The 18,009-nt window shown below is 49.3% G+C and overlaps 1 protein-coding gene across 2 annotated transcripts in view; it reads left to right on the plus strand.

The window, feature by feature from the left end:
• The window catches only part of COL5A1 (collagen type V alpha 1 chain), a 160,318-nt gene that overhangs the window by 83,223 nt on the left and 59,086 nt on the right, over positions 1-18,009 (plus strand). For both annotated transcript variants that reach the window (XM_054220676.1, XM_054220677.1), the window contains exons 10-18: positions 898-939; positions 1,255-1,317; positions 8,621-8,695; positions 10,231-10,323; positions 13,582-13,638; positions 13,797-13,850; positions 14,486-14,539; positions 15,406-15,459; positions 17,872-17,925. In XM_054220676.1, coding sequence (XP_054076651.1) covers positions 898-939; positions 1,255-1,317; positions 8,621-8,695; positions 10,231-10,323; positions 13,582-13,638; positions 13,797-13,850; positions 14,486-14,539; positions 15,406-15,459; positions 17,872-17,925 — 546 coding nt within the window. The remainder of the gene's footprint in view (positions 1-897; positions 940-1,254; positions 1,318-8,620; positions 8,696-10,230; positions 10,324-13,581; positions 13,639-13,796; positions 13,851-14,485; positions 14,540-15,405; positions 15,460-17,871; positions 17,926-18,009) is intronic.

Below are 18,009 nucleotides of genomic sequence, written 5' to 3' on the forward strand. Positions count from 1 at the left end.
TTTTACAGGCTGATTTCATCCCATGGGAGAAACGTCCCCGGTTGCTAGAGATGAGCTGGCAAGTGCTGGGACCGCTTTGGCTGGACCTGGGTGCTGCCGGGGGCACGGTCACTGGTCCGGAGATAAAAGGGCAGGGCTCACTGTGGGGGTCTTCCCACCAGATTGTCCTGATGCCTTCTGGAAAGCATTTGCCAGGTTTATTGGGAGTTTTTTCTGCCTCTTACATACACAAGAGGGGAAAAAAAAAAAAAAAAGGCAACTCAATTCTACTGAGTACATGATAGACCTGATTTAAAGTTATGACAAAATATTTAGATTAAAAGGAATGGAATAACATTATTCTACCATTTTGCCCACACAGTGATTTCCTAGGTACACGGAGTAAATCACAGCGTGCAGTCTGCTGGGAAAGTAATTTTAAAAAACCTTGCAATTTGATTATTAACTTTTTTTTAAAAAAAAAAAAACAAAACCAAACGCTGCTTGGATCTAGAAGCAGCTTCTTCCTGAAGAGGAGCTCTTCTCCCGCCGCAGCACCAGCAAGGCTGGCCGTGCCCCAGGGTTTGCCCTTTGCCTGGCCATGAGCTAAGGGAGAAGGGCTGTGATGAGGAGGGTGACGCTGTGCTGGGGGAGAGGGCTTGTTGTGCCATGCCCTGCGTGACTCAAATAGACAGTATTTGGCTTTTCAATGGGTGCTGCCTTTTGTGCCTGGGGCCGTGGGCACACAGGAGATGGCATCCAGTGAGAGTTGGAAACCCTTCAGCTCTGGGATGCCCAGACCTAGCAGCAAGACCTGAAATAGTTAAAACCCGAGAAAGCATTGGGCTTTCCAGCCCTGTAGTCAAAGTGACTTTGAGGATGTGTTGCTGATCACATTTTTCCTTCTTTTTGCTTTAGGGTATGCTGGTGGAAGGCCCACCTGGTCCCGAAGGTCCAGCAGTAAGTGACGCTTTGTCTACCCTTTGCAGTGGGAGGGTGTGCGTGGCTCTGGGGCGCTGGATGCCCGGGGACGATGCTGGATGCCCGGGGACGATGCTGGTTGCCCGGGGAGGGCTCACTCAGCACACAGCTGCTCACGGGCTCTATTGCTTCCATATGCCACGCATGTGTACAGAGCGCTTCGGGGTCGATTTTCTGGTGCAAAAATAAACAGAAAGCTCTAACTCTTTTCCTGCTCATTGTATAAATATGTTACAAATAATAACACATTTTTCTTCAGTGGCTTATTTTTTTCCCCTGTCTTTTCTATGATAGGGCCTTCCAGGACCTCCAGGACCAACTGGACCCGTGGGCTTAATGGGTGACCCTGGGGAGAGAGTGAGTACCCATGTTTTTCTCCTCTTTGGTTGAAGCCTTGGGTCGTTTTGGGTGTGCAAAGTGGGACTGCGGTGTGTCGCTGGAGCCCTAAAATACTGCTCATCCTGTAATAGAGATCTCCTCTGAGTCAGCCCCAAAAGAAGCTTATGGTAGGGTACAGGCCAGACCTTTGCATCCAGCAGCAAAGGGTTGGGGAAGAGCCACGCTAGTCAAATGTATTAAGCGGTTTTCTCCAGGTTAAAACCAAAAGTAAGGCTGGCAAACCCTCTGCTCTCTGGTTGCACCCGTGGTACATGGCTGCTTGTTCCAGTGTGGGAACTGGGCTGTGGCACTGGGCAACCAGGGTAAGCAACCACACAAAATAGCTGTTAGCACACTAAAATGACGTTCAACCACAATTCTGCGACCTCGTTCCAGCTAGTGTTGAGTCCTGGAAGAGGGTTCGGTTTTGTTTGGGTCCAGGATGGTCCCAGGGTCACACCAGTGCCACTGCTGCGGGTCTTTCCTTGACGCTCCTTTAGTCCCAGACTGCTCCCGGTGGGAAGGTGGCTCTTGTGCAGCACCTCGCCTTTTCTGTAGGTGGGTTATTGGTCCGTACCAGCGAGCACTAGAGACTGATTTATGTGCTTTAGCAACGCAATAACTTAGGTTTTGCGTGTTTAGTTTTGATGTTACTTTAAATCAGTTTTGTCCCTGGCAGCTACTGCTCTGTAAACTGCTGCCTGCAGAAGGCTCCAGCGTCGGGGGGTCTCATCGAAGGCAGCTGCTCCCGAACAATTTTATAGACTCTGACCCCAAATCCCATACTTTAGCACCACGCTTTGGTCAGAGTTGCATATTTATTTGTTATTGCTGCGTCCTCACCTGGGATCGAGAATGACCAGTGTTTTGGGAGCTGCTGAACTCGAGCCTCGGGTCAGTAAGTGGTGCGCAAGCACCGGTCGAGCAGCCATCTGCGTGCTTGGCAATGCCGAAAATTAAAACCCACTCATTTCACTCTCCGAGATGAGCCTCTGAAATGACCCTCATCCCAATATACTCCTCATTTGCATCACAGTTCAAGCCTATTCCCCCTCCCCAGCAGAGGTAGCCAGGCGGCGGGTACCCGTGCTCAGCTGCCTGGGCAGAGGGGACCAGGCTGCTCCCAGCCCTGCACCCATCGGGAATTTTGCCTGACATCCAGTGGAAGATTCACCATAGCACAGACGAGTTCTGGCTTTGCACAGGGGCTGAGGTGGGATCAGCCTCGGCTGCTGGAGCAGCTCGGTTTGGGTCTGAAACCAGGGGAGTGCGCACGGTGCCCTTGAGTGACACTGGTTTGGGTGATGGAGCACCACAACCGGGGCTGTGCCGGCAGAAGAGCAGTTCCCGTCTCGGCGCAGCCCAGCGGAGCGGCGTGCGGTGCCCGAGCAGCGGCACAGGGGGACGTGTGTACCAGCAGCAGTTGCCTCGCATGAGTAAATTCATTGATTTCAGCAGGTTTGCGTGAGCAAAACAAACGGAGCTTAGAGCTTGACACCGTTTTGGTGCCTTGGCGCATCTTGATGTTGAGTGCAGTCAAATGCGCTTTCCATATAGTTTCTAGCGGACTGGTGTGTCATCTGGGGGATGAAATGCTGCTCCCAGCAGCCCTAACGCTAGCCTCCACCTGTGGCTTGTTGTGGCCTGAGGTGTCCCGGTGGTCCCGTTAGCAAAACGGCCAAAAAATACGCGTATAGGTGGGTTTCTGAAGGCAGGCTTGGTTGGAGGTCTGTTTTTCCGGAGTTTCTCCTGGAAAGCGCAGGAGGGAGGAGGAGAGCAGCAGCGACAGGAGACGTGCCCAAACACACAACATCTCGGTGGTGTCACCCAGCGAATGCGAAACACCTTTCCGAGGAGGGGAGCGCTTATCAGCAACTGCTTCCCTAATCTGGTCGCTGAGGTCCTGAGCACGTTCTTCTGGCAGATAAGGCTGCCCACAGCGAGCTCGCACACACCGCAGCGTCCTCCGCTGAGTCAGCAGTTGGTTTCCAGATGGGAAACCGCATCCCGTTTGCCTCCTGGTGCCCGGGAAGGATAAGCTGGGGTGATCCAGGCTCTCTGTGTTTGCAGGGCTTCACGCTCTTCTGGCAGATCTTGGTTGAATTCTGCCCAGACAAGGCGAGAAAAGCTGATGACTGGGTTTCAAACGTGAAGGTCTGGACAGATAGGAGCGTTGGGCCGTTCTGATGTGTGTCTCAGCACAGCTAATTGCTGCGACTGCTGTTAAGGATTTGTGTTGTGGCCTTGTTTATCCCTTTTTTTTTAAAAAAAAAACCCCAAAACTTTTTTCATCTTAATTGAGTAATTTAAGACCTAGAAAGAATAAGAGGGAGAATTCGCTCCATTGCAGAGGATCAGAACAAGATATTTTTCCCTAAGTCCTTCCTAGGCTGGCACTCTCTGTGGGTTAAGTGGAGACTGACCCACTGCGCCTGAACTTGCAGATGTCTTTTTTTAAGGTAGTGTTTATCCCTCCCTCCTCCCCATAGCATTTAAAATCCAGCTGTGTTCCCTTTTCTGTGCTATGTACCCTGGAGCTGTTGTCCTTCCCTAGCATGGACCTTGCCGTCATTCCCCTCCCACCCATCGACGTGGTTCTCCGTCCCACCTCCTCATCAGCAAAAAGCAAGAGATGGGATACTGCCCCTCTGCAGTTTGGTGCTCTTCCAAATTACCATCCCATTGGGGTGGCATTGGGACTCCCCGGGGCCTGGCTGCCTTCCCTGGGGGCAGGGGCAGGAGGGGTTGGGTTCCCTGTTGTCCCACCTGCTGGAGGACAAAGCAGCCAGCTGGCTCCAGACCTTCGTTATTCACCTCCCAGCCCAGTGACAAGTGTGTTGCAAAAGACAACCACTGAAAGAAATAAAACCGTTGCTGGCCTGCACGGGGAAGGGTCTGCTGTGGTTTTAAGGTGGACTTGAGGAGATTACTCAGGTGTTGGGGCATTCTTGTGGCAATGACACTAAACTGGGTCTTGGTTTTTGTTGTGTTGTTTTTTGTTTGGTTTGTTTTTGTTTGTTTTTTTTTAATTAAGGCTCTTTGTTGCTCTGTGGGTCTTGGCTGGAGTCCACTGGCCACCGCCCTCCCACATCCCCCCTGGAGCATTGCTGTAAAGACCCCCACCTCATTTACACTCCTGGTGTATTTATTGTTTTTTGATGGAATAGTAATAACGTTTCTTGTGGTTGTGACATGATTGAGAACGAGAGGCCCTGACTGTGCTCCATCGATCAGTGCCTGCGAGCTCAGAAAGTCAATACGCAGCTGCAGGCTCAGCCCGTGGCTGGGAGCCGGGGCCACCGCTCAGAGATGTTGGCTTAACTCTTGAGACACCACAGACCTGGTTCCACCTGCACCACTCTGGCAGAAGGACCAAGGAAGGGCTCTGCATCCTTGGGTGTCGGACTTCATAGAGGATGGGCAAGCTGGGCAAGGTCCCAGTAGCGGCTTTCATCTTGTAGTGGTCTAGGATTAGTCAAAAGAGCTGTGTGGCTTCATCAGGCTCTTGGTGGGTCTTCATCCTGCACCAGGCCTACGTTGCCTGGTTTTTCTTCTTCTCCCCTTGATGTGTTGCTTGTGCTCCAAAGAATTCACTTCCCCGGCAGGATGGATGCTGACCCTGGTGAGGAGGGACTCTGTATTTCTGCCGTTTGTCCAGGCAGATGCAGACGTTTGCTGGCCAGGCTCCTCTTGAACGGCCACGCAACGCCAATCGGCAGCAGCCACACTCTCCCCGATGATGTTGCTCCACGCCCTGAAATGAAAAGCGTAATTTGCATTCTAGCACAGACGGCACATTCTGCTTTTCTGAGTGTCCGGAACAGAATGTAATACAACATATTGTGCATAGAGAAGTGATGAACTTGCAGAGCCAGGAACTGCAACTGTATTAAAATACTCCTTTTCAATTAGAGCAGCTCCTCTTTTAATTTGTTTATTATTAACCCTGCGCAGAGCTCATGAATTTACATGACACTTATATGTGTACAGTGAGGAACATTTCCTATGCCTGCATCTGATCGAAAGACTTTTTATTTGCAATCAGGCAGGTGCACTGAATAAATATACCAACAATATTCAGCTATGTTAATATCGGCCAACACTCATTTAGCTCTGTTTTATTCATCATGTCAGCTTGTTCATTTATCCCAGTTATTTTACAGCGCGCAGAAGAGCTTGCGTCACCGGCAAAGCTGCAGAGCAGCCTGTTTGTGGGAGGATTCAGAGGAGTCGCCTGGGAGGAGGGTGCTTTAGGATGACTTGGGCAGGTTTCTTCCAGCAGTGGGAAGAAGGAAACATGGCACTTGGGGGACCAGAGAGCTATTTCACGGGTACTGCGGACTGGAATGGAGCAAGTGGGGAAAATGTGCTCCTTGGAATGAGGCGAGCTGCAGCGTTAGAGCAAAATGCAGCTGGGTGCCCGACCCCGCTGCGTGTCTGGAAATCTGGGGTGTCGGGGTGCCCCGGGCTCTATCAGCATGCCTCTAGGGAAAGGCCGATGTCAAAGCTAGAGCTATATGTTCCGAGACCATACAGTCATTGCATCCCAAAGGGTTTATTGCCCCTGAGGACGGTTTTGCATCTCAGAAGTGTAATAGGATCCCTGAAATCCTTATTGGGGTTCCGAAAGGCTGGACGTTTTCAGGGTGCCCTTTTTTCCATCAGACGGCAAGCGCTGCCTTCCCGAGAAGACCCCAAATACTGCGAGAAAGACCTTCTGTTGCGTAATTTTCTGACCAGGACTGAAAATGGCAGGAAAATGATCCTAAAGAGAGACACCTAAAGCAAATTTTGAGGCTCAACGCAGTGGGCTGCTGGGCACCAGCCTGTCTGTCACTGTCTGCTACTGGAGGAGCCCGAGCACTAACACACCGAGGTCTCCGTTTAAACATTCCCTTGAAATATTGCATTAGCGTTTGTGCTCAGCACGGCGTTTTAGAGCACTGCACCAAATGAAAGTTGAAGTCCCCATCCCTGGCTGCTATATATCAGCAAATCTCTATTTACATAACGAGAGCGACGCAGATTTACACCAACGGAGAGGCTGGCGTGCCGCATTTCTCACAGGCATTCATGAATTTAAATGTACAAAGTGCTTTATGGGTTCGATTTTCCTCCGTGCTATTGCCCCCCACTGCTCCACCCCACAAGGAAAAGACCTCCCACACCCAACCTGGAACAAAAAAAGAGGTGTTTATGTAGAAAAACATCGCATCAACATTTGTCAGGCAGAGTACACACAGAGAGATAAACAAGCTCATTCCTGAGCCATCAGCTGCAGGACGGGAGTTAAAGGAGAAGAAGAGAGGGGGAAGAAAGTTTATTATATAAAATGAATCTGGCCTAAATTATTTATTGTGCTTCTGCTCCAACAGATGGGACTGCCCTCTGCACCTCATCAGCGGAGTCAGGGACTCCGGTGTCGGCCAGACTAAGTAAACAGCATGAATGTAACATCATGAGCTCGTCCTGAAAAATGGATGGGCTGCTGTGTTAATGCGGTCTCCTGTCGGTGCTGAGGGAGCCGCTGGGTTTTTTGGGTTGGTTGGTTTTTTGTTGGGTTTTTTTTTTTTTTTTGCTGATAAATCAGTGGCTGCAGGGCTGTCTGCCACTGCAGCGCCGGGAGCGGCGTTGTTATTCCAGGCCGGTTGCGGTGCAGAGCTCGGCTCCTGCTCCTTGGCGCTGCCCTGCCCTGTAATTGTGGTGCGGGTCCAGCCCGGCCGCGGCGATGCGCGGGCTGGGGCAGGGTGGAGCAGCAGCAGCTCCTCACCCCCACCCCGGCGCTGGGCTCTAATTTACTGCTTGAAACTGTGGCTTGAATGTTTTGGGTTCCTTTTAAGAGAGGGAGATGACGAGGGGAATGTTAAGTTGGACATGGCGTAGAGGGAATGGAAGACGAGGGAACAGAGAGATGTGAGAGATGGAAAGAGACGCACTGAGATCTTGCTGGAGGACGATGGGGAGAGGATAGCGCATCAAATGTTTTGGGTTGGTTGCTTGGTTTTTTTAAAATGTTCTGGTTTTTAGAGACTTTGTAACCTATTTCTCTTTCCCTCCTCCCTTTCCCACCTTCATCCACCTCCCTTTGCCTTGCGGGGTGAGCGTGTGACTTTCTGGGGCGAGATCTGGCTCTTCTGCGTCCCTGCAGCGTGTCCCTCCCTGTCTGTAATTTGTGGCAGGGTTTTATTTTCACTTTAGTTTGGTGCCTGCGTGGGCTGGAGGGCTTCAGGCAGGGTGAAGAGAGTGAGAACTAATGTTGATGTTTGCTCCTTGCCCTTCCAAGAGCTTTGGTTCTCCACAAATGGATTTATTATTAGTGTTTGCTAAATAGAGGAGCGTCCAAGTCCTCAAGCTTGAGCTGGTGGCCAGGCCGTTCTGTCTGTCTTGCCATGAGATGAGCACCAGGGCTCCTCTTGGCCTCACTGGGACGTGAGGAAGTCACTCATGCCCTCGGCTCATTAAGCTGCTGAGAAAATTGCAATTAGGCATGCACATGGAGTAGCTGGATGTCATCCTCATTTGCATGTAGGATTGCTGGATGGATGTGCAAATTTGGATTAACTTAAACTTTTTGCCAAGTACACAGTCGGGAATACAAATAATCTGTGGGCTGCCTTAGGAAAATTGGCCATATTTGATTATTTATAGCTTCATCAATAGATCTTTTACTGCATACTCGTTTCTTTAGTACAAGTTAAAGATACTCAACTGATGTTAATCAGCGCAGCTCCATTGAGATCCTCAGAGTTTTGCTGATTTACAGCCGCTGACAGGATCACTCCATTGTAGATGGAAGTAGCCTCATAGGAGTCTCAAAAAAAAAAAAAAAAAGACAGAAGAGAGAAAAATGGAATGACCCAGATGACTGAACATGTACGGAAATGTATTTATCTTTCCACATTTCTATCTCACTGACCTGAGTTATGAATTTTCATATCCTTTTTTTAATAGGTTTTAACAGCCCCAACTAAACGTTGATTCCATTAACTTGGAACATTGCAGAGACTTTTATTGCTCGCTTGAAAATTGCACATGGCAGACCCTGGAAATATGGGAGCCAGGACGTAAGAAGAGGGAATTTAGGAAAAATCATGTGCGCTTACAGATGTGCTTCCACAAAATTTGCCATAGTGTTGGGACGCCTCCGTGCTCCATGCCTGTCTGTCAAGATAGGGGGCCTTTTATATTGTGACATATGCCTTTGCAGTCATGACTGCTTATGTATGGACCTGATTAAAATGACACTATAGAAGTTTATTTTTATTTCTTCTTCTTCTTGTAGGGACCACCTGGTCGCCCAGGTCTTCCAGGAGCAGATGGTTTACCGGGACCACCGGGGACAATGCTTATGTTGCCTGTAAGTACAAGCGTAACTAAAAAAGCATTTAAATGAGTGGGGCTTCTTGGCTTTGCCCCTGCTTAGTGCCTGTTCTTGCAGAAGTCTCCCATCTCTTTTACACTGAGGACACATTTTTCTTGGTGTAAGAGATGGATCTGGATGGTTCCCCTTGTAACTTCACTTTTTGCAAAGTACTGTAACTTCTTCACTAGTCAAAAGCATGGGGCAGGTAGGTTAAAATTTCCAGAAGTAATGAATAAGCTTAAGTGTTTCTGACTGGGGAAAGTCATGAAGAAGCAACTGAAGACACCTCCAAAGGCCCGATTTCCAGGCAGAGCCCTCCTTCCTACAGTGAGGAACCTCTAACAGCTCTTCAAAGCAGGTGACAAAATTGTAACCACCTGAATGAACTGGTCTCTTTTGACCACCAGTGGTGAATTTGCATTGCTTTTTTTCTCCTCCATGAAGCTAGCAAGTACCGAGTCAGCCTTCTTGGTCCTGGGATGCTAAAGGAATGGTTATATTTTGTGTCTGCTTTGATCTGAGAAAACCCTAAGGAAAGCAGCTGCTGAAAATAAGTGGTTAGGTACCAAAGGGAAAGAGTCTTTAGTGAAAAACCGCAGCACTCTTGTACGGGCTCCAAATGCTAGGGCGATACTTGTGTAGGTTCCTGGCAGGGTGCCTAGGACAGCCTGGGCCAAGTGCTCTACATGGAGCTTAGCTGGCCACTACAATACATTTGTTGGCCCCTACGGTAACCGGCCTTAGGCCTTTAAATTGCGTCTCTTTGAAGCTGCTTGCCAAGTTCGCGCGGTTGTATACCTAGCGCCAACCAAGCGGAGCACAGAGGTGAAATGGAGGTGAAGGAGACGTCCAAGTAGGTTCTGCAGCCTGGAGAGTCCTTCTTGCAAAACCCCAAACACACAGGCAGTTGAGGCAGGAGAAGGGTGTGTGTCCTGGGAAGTGGGCTTGTAGCTGTTGGGGGTGGAAGAGGCAAAAGAAAACATTAAACTCCTTCCCTTTCAAGTTTGGGAAAATGAAACATTAATGCTCGGGTTTTTCTAAATCCTTTGTGTGCTGAAGGATCCTGGCTTGAACAATAGGCCAAACTCCATTCTTTGAAGCCCAGTACCACACTTGAGAAAAACAGCCTTTGTCCCAGGGCACACAGGCAGCTACAGCCAAATAACCTGATGCAACCCCATCTCCAGGGGTCTCCTGGCCAACAGCATCCGCACGGGGAATACCAGCCCTGTGAGAACTTTGCATTTAGTTTTGAATGGTGGTGTGTGAGGTCCTTACAGCTCAGAGCCTACAATCCCTCTTATTGTGCATTACTTTGAGCTGGCAGCATTTGCTGTGTGGGTACGGATACGGGAAACGGTCGCTTTGTGCCTGTGACCTGAGAGCGCGATGGTTAATAGGATGGTATGGAAGGACAATGATGGGGTTGGGTCAGTCATGCTGAACAGAGTTGTTTAGGAGTCAGGCTAGCGTGACAGTGGAAGGACAGTAACCCTGTTGACCTGCTTTCTCCGTCTTGTTCCCATCAGTTCCGCTTTAGTGGAGGAGGAGATGCTGGCTCTAAAGGACCTCTCGTTTCAGCCCAGGAGGCCCAAGCCCAAGCCATCCTGCAGCAGGCCAGGGTAAGTGAAGGGTGGTGGGGATGTCTCATGCAGTAGGTGCCTGAGGAGGACCACAGTAAATGTGTCAGAGGAGATGTCTTCATAGTTGCACCATCCATGGTGGTGTTGGTGGTAACAGCCTCTCGTCTGAGATGGAATTGCTTGTGTGGCTTGAGGTGATGACATCTGGATGACTTGGCCTTTTACTAATGGCCAGCAATAGCCCAGCCCGAGAACCACGGGTTGAAATTGCTTCCAGCCCTTGGACCAGGACTTCTGCTGGTGCCAGTAGACATAGACCTGCTGGCTTCAGTAGTGGTTGCTGGTCATGCTGACAGTTTTGGAGGTCTATATGAACAGTTGTGGTATGTGCTGTAGGGGCCTCCTTTCTTTATTTTGTTTTTTGTTTTTTTTTTTCCAGTAAATCGTAATAATTACCTATATGTCACAGATGTAAGCTGTTCCCAGCTTCACAGATCTCAACAGGCAGCCTGAAATTTTTGTTAATGTATTTATTTGGAAATATATAACTATCCATGCAGCCTTCTTTGCTTCAGATATTGATTGATGATCAAATAATCCCTGGTGGTGTTAATTATGTGAAACCAGATTGGCCACGCACGTTCCCAGTACAACTCCTGTTCCCTGACTCGATGAGCATCTTAGTCTATAAGGCTTCGTACTCATCTCTTCAAAATACAATTTAATTTCTAGCCAGCACAGCTTTGAAATTTTTCTTCCGTGAGTGCTTGTGTGAAGTTAGATTTGATCATTGCTACGTTAAAAGCAGAGGCGCGAAAAGCACAATTACGGCAGAAGGGAATGTGTGAGGACCCCACAAGTGCCTTCCTGCTGTGTTTGCCCCAGTCTTGCCCAGCAGGGACCACATTTGGGCTGTAAGCGCACCCTTGCAGTAAAGGGGGAAATACAAGATAATTTTGGGAGGCAATTTGCAAAGGGGACATTGCTCCTCTCCCTGCCCAATGCGGTCACACAGGGCCGGAGCTCAGGTGTGCTTCTCAGCCCACATCTGTCTGCAGCTGGAGTTTGTGGTTGGGATGTCACCAGCCTGTTATTCGGGGCTGTTGGCGATCGCTTTAGCACAGACTTTTTGGGCCGATATGATGAAATAAGCTAAAAAGCACTTTATTTCACCCTGGAATGATAAAAAGTCCATTGGGGTCTCCACCCAGCTGGGTGGCATTTGCCCCTTTTGGCTTTATAACGAGGGTTTTGGCAATTCCGGTTTCCATCCAACTCCCCTTTTACAAAGGAGTTTGATTTTATATGTATTCAGGTGGAGTACAGGGCCCTGATGCCACCAGCCACTGCATTTTCCTGTCCATTAACCTTGCTCTGAGAATAATATTGGTGGATTATGTTTCTGGTGTTACCTTGTCAGTCTTAATTTCAAGGCCGCCTACAGTTTTTCCATCAGCATTTTATTTTGCAGGGAAATAGGGGTTTTGACCAGATGAACATTTCATGAGAAGCATCTGCTTTCTCAGACTCTCTGCTTTTGTTCTTTTTTTTCCGGCCTGTTGAAAATTGTGACTGTCACGAAAAAAAAAACCAAAGAACCTCCCTCCCCTCACTCAAAGTCCCTTTTCTCTGTTTTTTAAATTTCCAGTTTGGGGGAAAAATTTAAAAAACAAAGAAATCCTGGGTGACTTTCGGGCTGTGGATGAAAAGCTGAATGTTCCCATAAAGGAAAAAATACATTTCTTTTTTAACTTCAACCTGCTGTCAGACAATTTCAGCTCAAAACCATTGATACCAAAGCAAAAAGGAAAATAAATAACGTTTTTTTGTGGGGAAGTTACAGGATATGGTAGGAATGGATAAGGAGTCCCGCGAGGTGGGAGGGTATCTCCCACTATTGGGGTTTTTTTTTTTTTGTTATCATTGTTGTTAATTGCATTATTAGGTTCATTTATTCCCTTAAAATTTGGCTTTCATTAGACACCGAACATTGTCCCAGCCGGCAGTGTTTCAGAGCATCTCCCTTTTAATGGGGTGTTGTAAAAAGATGCCACATAATCTAGCATTTGTGCAATATTTATGCCATTCCAAGTGCAATCACGGGTAGATTTTAATTACTGGAGTACACAGATAATTACAACTCTCTTAAAGTGTTGAATTGTCACGAGGGAACAAATTGTCCAAGTGATGTTTTAAAGTGTGGACCAGCCCCATTACCCACCATGGAAATTACTGACTTGATGCATGGTTACATGACTCCTTAATTATTGAGCTGAAAGCTCCCGGTTGCAAATAGAATTGTCTGTTTGTAGGATATTGAATAGTAACCAAAAGAAGGGAAAAAAATTCCTCCAAAATTGAACTTACAGGATCGTAAAGAATAGAATCCTCCTAAATAGAACTGGGATCGTGTAGCCTCCTCAGGCAAAGTTTTGTCATTTACTTTCAATAATTTATTGCCAAAAGTGTCTGGTTTATTGTGTCCATACGTGATGATGGAAAAGAGGATCCGACCTGCAGAGGTGGATTCTCATCTGGTTTAAATGCAGGTGACTCCTCGCCCCTCCATCTGCCCAGGGCTTAGGCCAGGCGTGTCTATAAGTGTCTCTCGGTGTCTATACAGGGGTTTTGTGGTTCAAGGGGAGACCTTATCGCGGCCTTCCAGTCCCTGAAGGGGCTCCAGGAAAGCTGGGGAGGGGCTGTTTGCAAGGGCATGTGGCAACAGGACGAGGGGCGATGGTTTAAACTAGAGCAGGGCGGGTTTAGATTAGACATGAGGAAGAAGTTCTTTCCACTGAGGGTGGTGAGACACTGGCCCAGGTTGCCCAGAGAGGGGGTGGAGGCCCCATCCCTGGAGACATTCAAGGCCAGGCTGGATGAGGCTCTAAGCAACCTGATCTAGTTACAGATGTCCCTGCTGACTGCAGGGGGTTGGACTAGGTGGCCTTTAGAGGTCCCTTCCAACCCAACACATTCTATGATTCTGTGTGCACGGTGCAGAGCGGGTGTAGGTGGGGAAGATGCCTATGGGCAGACGGGGTGTAGGTCCATCTGTCCTCTCCGCAGACCCATGCACCATCCAAGGGATTTGCCCGTTTGTAGATGCAGAAGAGAGTTGGTGGGGCAGCAGGTTGGATGTTCTTGGGTAAATTCACTGAGGGTATGGGCATTGCTCCAAGGATTCATGGTTCTCGGTGTGTGGAGAGACCGTGTGGCTGGTGGCGCGATGGTGGCTTTGGCCCATTGCAGCAATGAAGCAGAGACACCAACTGAGCAACGTTTCTCTCTCTGTTGCAGCTGGCGCTGAGAGGACCAGCGGGTCCAATGGGTCTGACGGGGCGGCCGGGCCCCATGGTAAGTGAATGGGCAACAAGGACGGAGCAGACCCAGCTGGTGCCGGCTCCGTGGATGCGCTGGGTTACCTGCATGAATGGCACTTTCTTACCATGGTATGAATCTTCCCTCTGGCTCTCTTGCGGAAAAATGTAATAAATCATGTTTTCTGTCCAAAGGGACCCCCGGGCAGTGGAGGACTAAAGGGAGAAGCTGGAGAAATGGGACCTCAGGTGAGTATGGGCAAATTGGGCGACCAGGGGGATCTGGGGCAAGCGAAGGCGTGGAGCAGCCAGTCCTGCTTTAGAGGTTGTTGTGAAGGAACGATTCAGTAACCCGCTGTCAGCTGAAAGTAGGAAGGTGTGGGAACATCTGTTTTGCATATAAACGTCCCTTCGAGCATCCAAATGCAGGCTCAAGACATAATTTTAAGCCAACAGTGTAAAATTCCGCAGGTGGTAGTCCTCTCCTGCAAAAGCATCTGCGGAGGAGTCTGTAAATACGAGATAGGTTGGAGTGTGGGGAGTTCACTAATGCTCAGGAAATTGTTCTTCCGAGCCGTAAATCCTGCATTAAGGGAAAGTTCCCGTTTTCTAATGGTGGGGGAAGTGATTTGTCTCCACCGTGTGGATCTGCTCACGGGGCAAAGGCCTCCTCATGGATAAACGCGTGCAATTCCTGTCCGGAGGTGCTCAGTCCTGAGCCTTTCCTGTGTAGGTTGAACCGCGGGCTCTGCTCGAGGGGTTCAGGTCCCATTTTGTAGCCCCGGTGACCTTCACAGCCCCAGCAGTGAAGTCCGCAGGCACTGGGTCCATCTGTCGTGCCTTTAGGTGACGGCATTTCTTCCTCTCTCCTTGCCGCATCGCAGGGTCCACGAGGCATCCAGGGTCCTCCCGGTCCGGCAGGAAAACCAGGCCGCAGGGTGAGTGTCCTGGGAGCTGCGCTGACGACTGCGTTAACTACAATTTCTGCTAGAAATTGTCTCTGCTGCCAAAGAATTTCTGAGCCCCAGGAACGTTGCGCAAGAGCGGGCGGGTGGCCAGCCGGTGGCTTGTCCAGGACCTCTCCGTCCATCTGGGCAGAGGCAAATGAGGAGGAGAGTTAAAAGCTGGGAGGTGTGGGGAGAACTGCAAGCCCACGCTTCCCACTCTTTTGTCTTCTTTTTTTTTTCTTTTTTTTTTTTTTTTTTGGCTCTGCAACGTTGGGGTTGTAGCTGCATAAACGCTCCGGGCTGGTTTGGACAGTCCCCAAGTCTCGGGAGCGCGAGGAGGATCCAGTCCCCGGAGGGTTTTGGGAGCTGGTGTAAATGGAGCTCGCTCGCCCTGTCCGCATCCCCGATGCTGATTTTTATTTTACGCCATCCTCTGGCTCATCGCGATTCGGCTTGCTAAAGGAAGAAACAAAGTTGTTTCTGTGACCCACTTCTGGCTTTCTTGGGAGAAAAAAAAAAAAAAAAAGGGTCTCGTTTCAACTTGCGGACGTCGTCATTAGCATATCTTAAAACCTGCTGGAAGATAATTATTTCAAATTAAAATCAATGACCATCTCCCAGCATCCCGTGTAGGGAAGAAACTTGGCTGCCATTTGTCTCATGCCCCTCATTAGCGCCAGGCTGAGCCCGGGATGCTGCTTCAGACAGAGCAGCGTTTTTCCCCTCGCCGAGGGAAGCTGCTCCCCAGCCGGCGAGTTCCCGCGAGGTACAGCTTCCCTCGGCCGCAGAGCAAAGCGCAGGTGTCTCTGCCGTCCTGCCTTACCCTTGGTATCTGACTTGGCTCCGCTCTCTTGCAGGGACGAGCCGGCAGCGACGGTGCCCGGGGAATGCCAGGCCAGACGGGACCGAAGGTAACGCCGCGGATTTACGTGGTTTTTAGAAATTGCAGCTGCTTCTGAGCACGCGGGAACTGAGGGACCCTTGGCAAGAAGGAGCCCTCGTGGCTTGGAGGAGGTTGTCGAAATGGTCCAGTGTCTCCTGTGAAGTCATGAGCTCCCCGTTTGAGAGGGGGAAATCAAATACACACCTAGAAGGCAGAACAGCAATCTTTCTTTTCTTTTCCTTTGGGTTTTTTTTGATGCAACTTCTTGAAATTACTGGATCCTCTTAAGAATGAAATATTCTCCCTTGGCTGCAGTTGTAGAACAAATACTTTGGAATCCCAATTACGAAAAACAAGCATGAATAAGCGGTTGGAAACATCCTAAAATATAACTACCAAAAAAAAAAAATAAATACCTATTAACTGGGTGAGGAAATGTAGAAGGCGTGGTGAGGAATTTTAATGCCCTGTATTTTTATTTGAGACAAAATCCCTTCATTCAGCTGTGATCTGCTGGTATTATCAAGCAAGAAAGGAGCTGTTCCACTGAAATTGAATGCAGAGAAAGTTTGCTCAGGGAATCATGTATTAGAAGGTTTAAGTACTTTATTATGTAGATACTTAAAGCCGGAATAGATGGGGGGTTTTGATACAGAGACAGGAGACTGCAAATCATTTATCCAGCAAAGTGCTTTAATGAGCGTCGACTGCCCTCAAAGGAGTGGATGCCAGGGAAGAAGGGAAAACAGAATAACGAGCAGCGCTGGAAAGGAGAAGGTTTGCCGTGCGCAGAGACAAGGCGATGCTCCAGGAGCTGCCGAAGGACAGAGCTGCCGGTTGCCCTGGGTGCACCTCGGCCCTGAGCCGCTCGGCTGCAACCGACTGTCCTTTCCTTGGTAATAGGTGAAGGGTTTGTGGAAGGGAGGAGCTGGTACCATTTTCACATGCCATTAGTATGTGAAAATGCAAGTGGTTTCACCTCTTTACAGAGAAAAAGGGACTTTTCTATCTACTGGGTGGTGCCGGCTGCCTTCTGCCCTGGGCGGTAGGAGGCAGCGTCACCCATGATTTGCAAATGCCCTTGTGTCTTCTCTCTTTTTCCAAAGAGTTGAGGCTTTCGGGAAAAGGCTGTCTCTGTGCCTCCCTGTCCGCGTTTCCCCCCAGAACATAAGAACAGGGCACAAGTTTGGAGAGAAACCCTATTGCTGTGGGTCACCGTGAGCTCTCCACACACCGACCCGGAGGAGCTGCGTGGGCACGGGTGAAAGCCCCGGGAAGGCAGGTTCCTGCTCCCGCCTGCTCTCAGCACTCCTGGGGTTTTGCTTTTCCTTCCTCGCACTTGAATTTCTCAATGTTGCCCATTTCCTCTGGGAGCACCCACAGACCTGGTCGGGCCCGTGAGGAGCACACTTAGGGGACATTCTCATGGCCATTTGCAGGCAGATGCTGGCAGGCGCTGCCGGTGCTCTGCCAGCCTGAGGCTGCGTGAATTTCTCAACACGGTGCCAAGCACAAATTAACACGCCCGGCCTTTTAGCAGAGCTCATTATTTTGGGCTTGGTGTCGTGCTCCCCAGAAGGACGCCCAAAGCTCTGTTTGGCCCAGAGCTGCGTTTCCAGCAGTAGGCTGGAGCTACTGGCAATGTGTAAGAAAAGAGGGATGCTGGGAGCCAGCCTGGTCTCGGTTTGCCTTCCCAGTATCCGTAGTTTGGGGCTATATATCCCCTGTCCATCGGCGGTCTCACAGCCGGCTTTGTGCAGGGTCGGGCAGGGCAGGCTGCTCTTCGCAGGGTGCCGTGGAAATGCCCCTTTCGCAGTACCCTTAAGCGTCCGTGTGAAGTCATCCAGCTTTTCCAGCTGATGACATTCCTTTTTAGGTCAAACCAGATCTGTCTTCTGACCTTGACTTCACTAAGATAGTTTCCAAAATTTATTTATATATGTGTATTTGTTTCCTTGGAGCGTCCAGCAGGGTTAAAGGGATGGATGGGATGGATGGCAGTAAAGCTCAGGGGGGTGTTTGGGGACCGGTTGGCAGGCGTGGGAATACTAATGTCCAGTTTGCTCACCAGTGGATTGTTGTTTGCAATTCCATGGAACTAAAATTAGTTAATTAGTTAATTGGACTAGAAGAACCTATCCAGAAGGGGGATGCTTTAGGTCATAGAGAAATCGCCCAGAGAAGCTCTGAAATCCGCATGGAAAAACATAGAACTGCAGGTGCTGGGGGAAGAGGGAGGAGGTAGAATGACTTTGAGCTTTTTTTCTGTTTTTAATCTATAACTTTGAAATCATTGCTGGTCTGATGGGAGGTGAAGGATGGATGTCTGAGGGAGAAAATCGATCCCTTCTTGACACAGAAAAGAAACAAATTGGAAAGATATTCAACAGCAGGTGGAAATGGGCACTAAACTGGTTTGGTTTTTTGTTTTTTTTTTTAGGGTGACCGAGGGTTTGATGGCTTGGCTGGTTTGCCTGGTGAGAAGGGAAATAGAGTAAGTTATCGTCCGCTTGTCTTCTGGCCACCGTCTGTAATGAAACCTTGGCAGGAGGAGGTGACCGGGAGGTGCTGGGAGGAG

The sequence above is a fragment of the Rissa tridactyla genome, chromosome 14 (genome assembly GCF_028500815.1).
Source record: "Rissa tridactyla isolate bRisTri1 chromosome 14, bRisTri1.patW.cur.20221130, whole genome shotgun sequence".
Classification (NCBI taxonomy): Eukaryota; Metazoa; Chordata; class Aves; order Charadriiformes; family Laridae; genus Rissa; species Rissa tridactyla.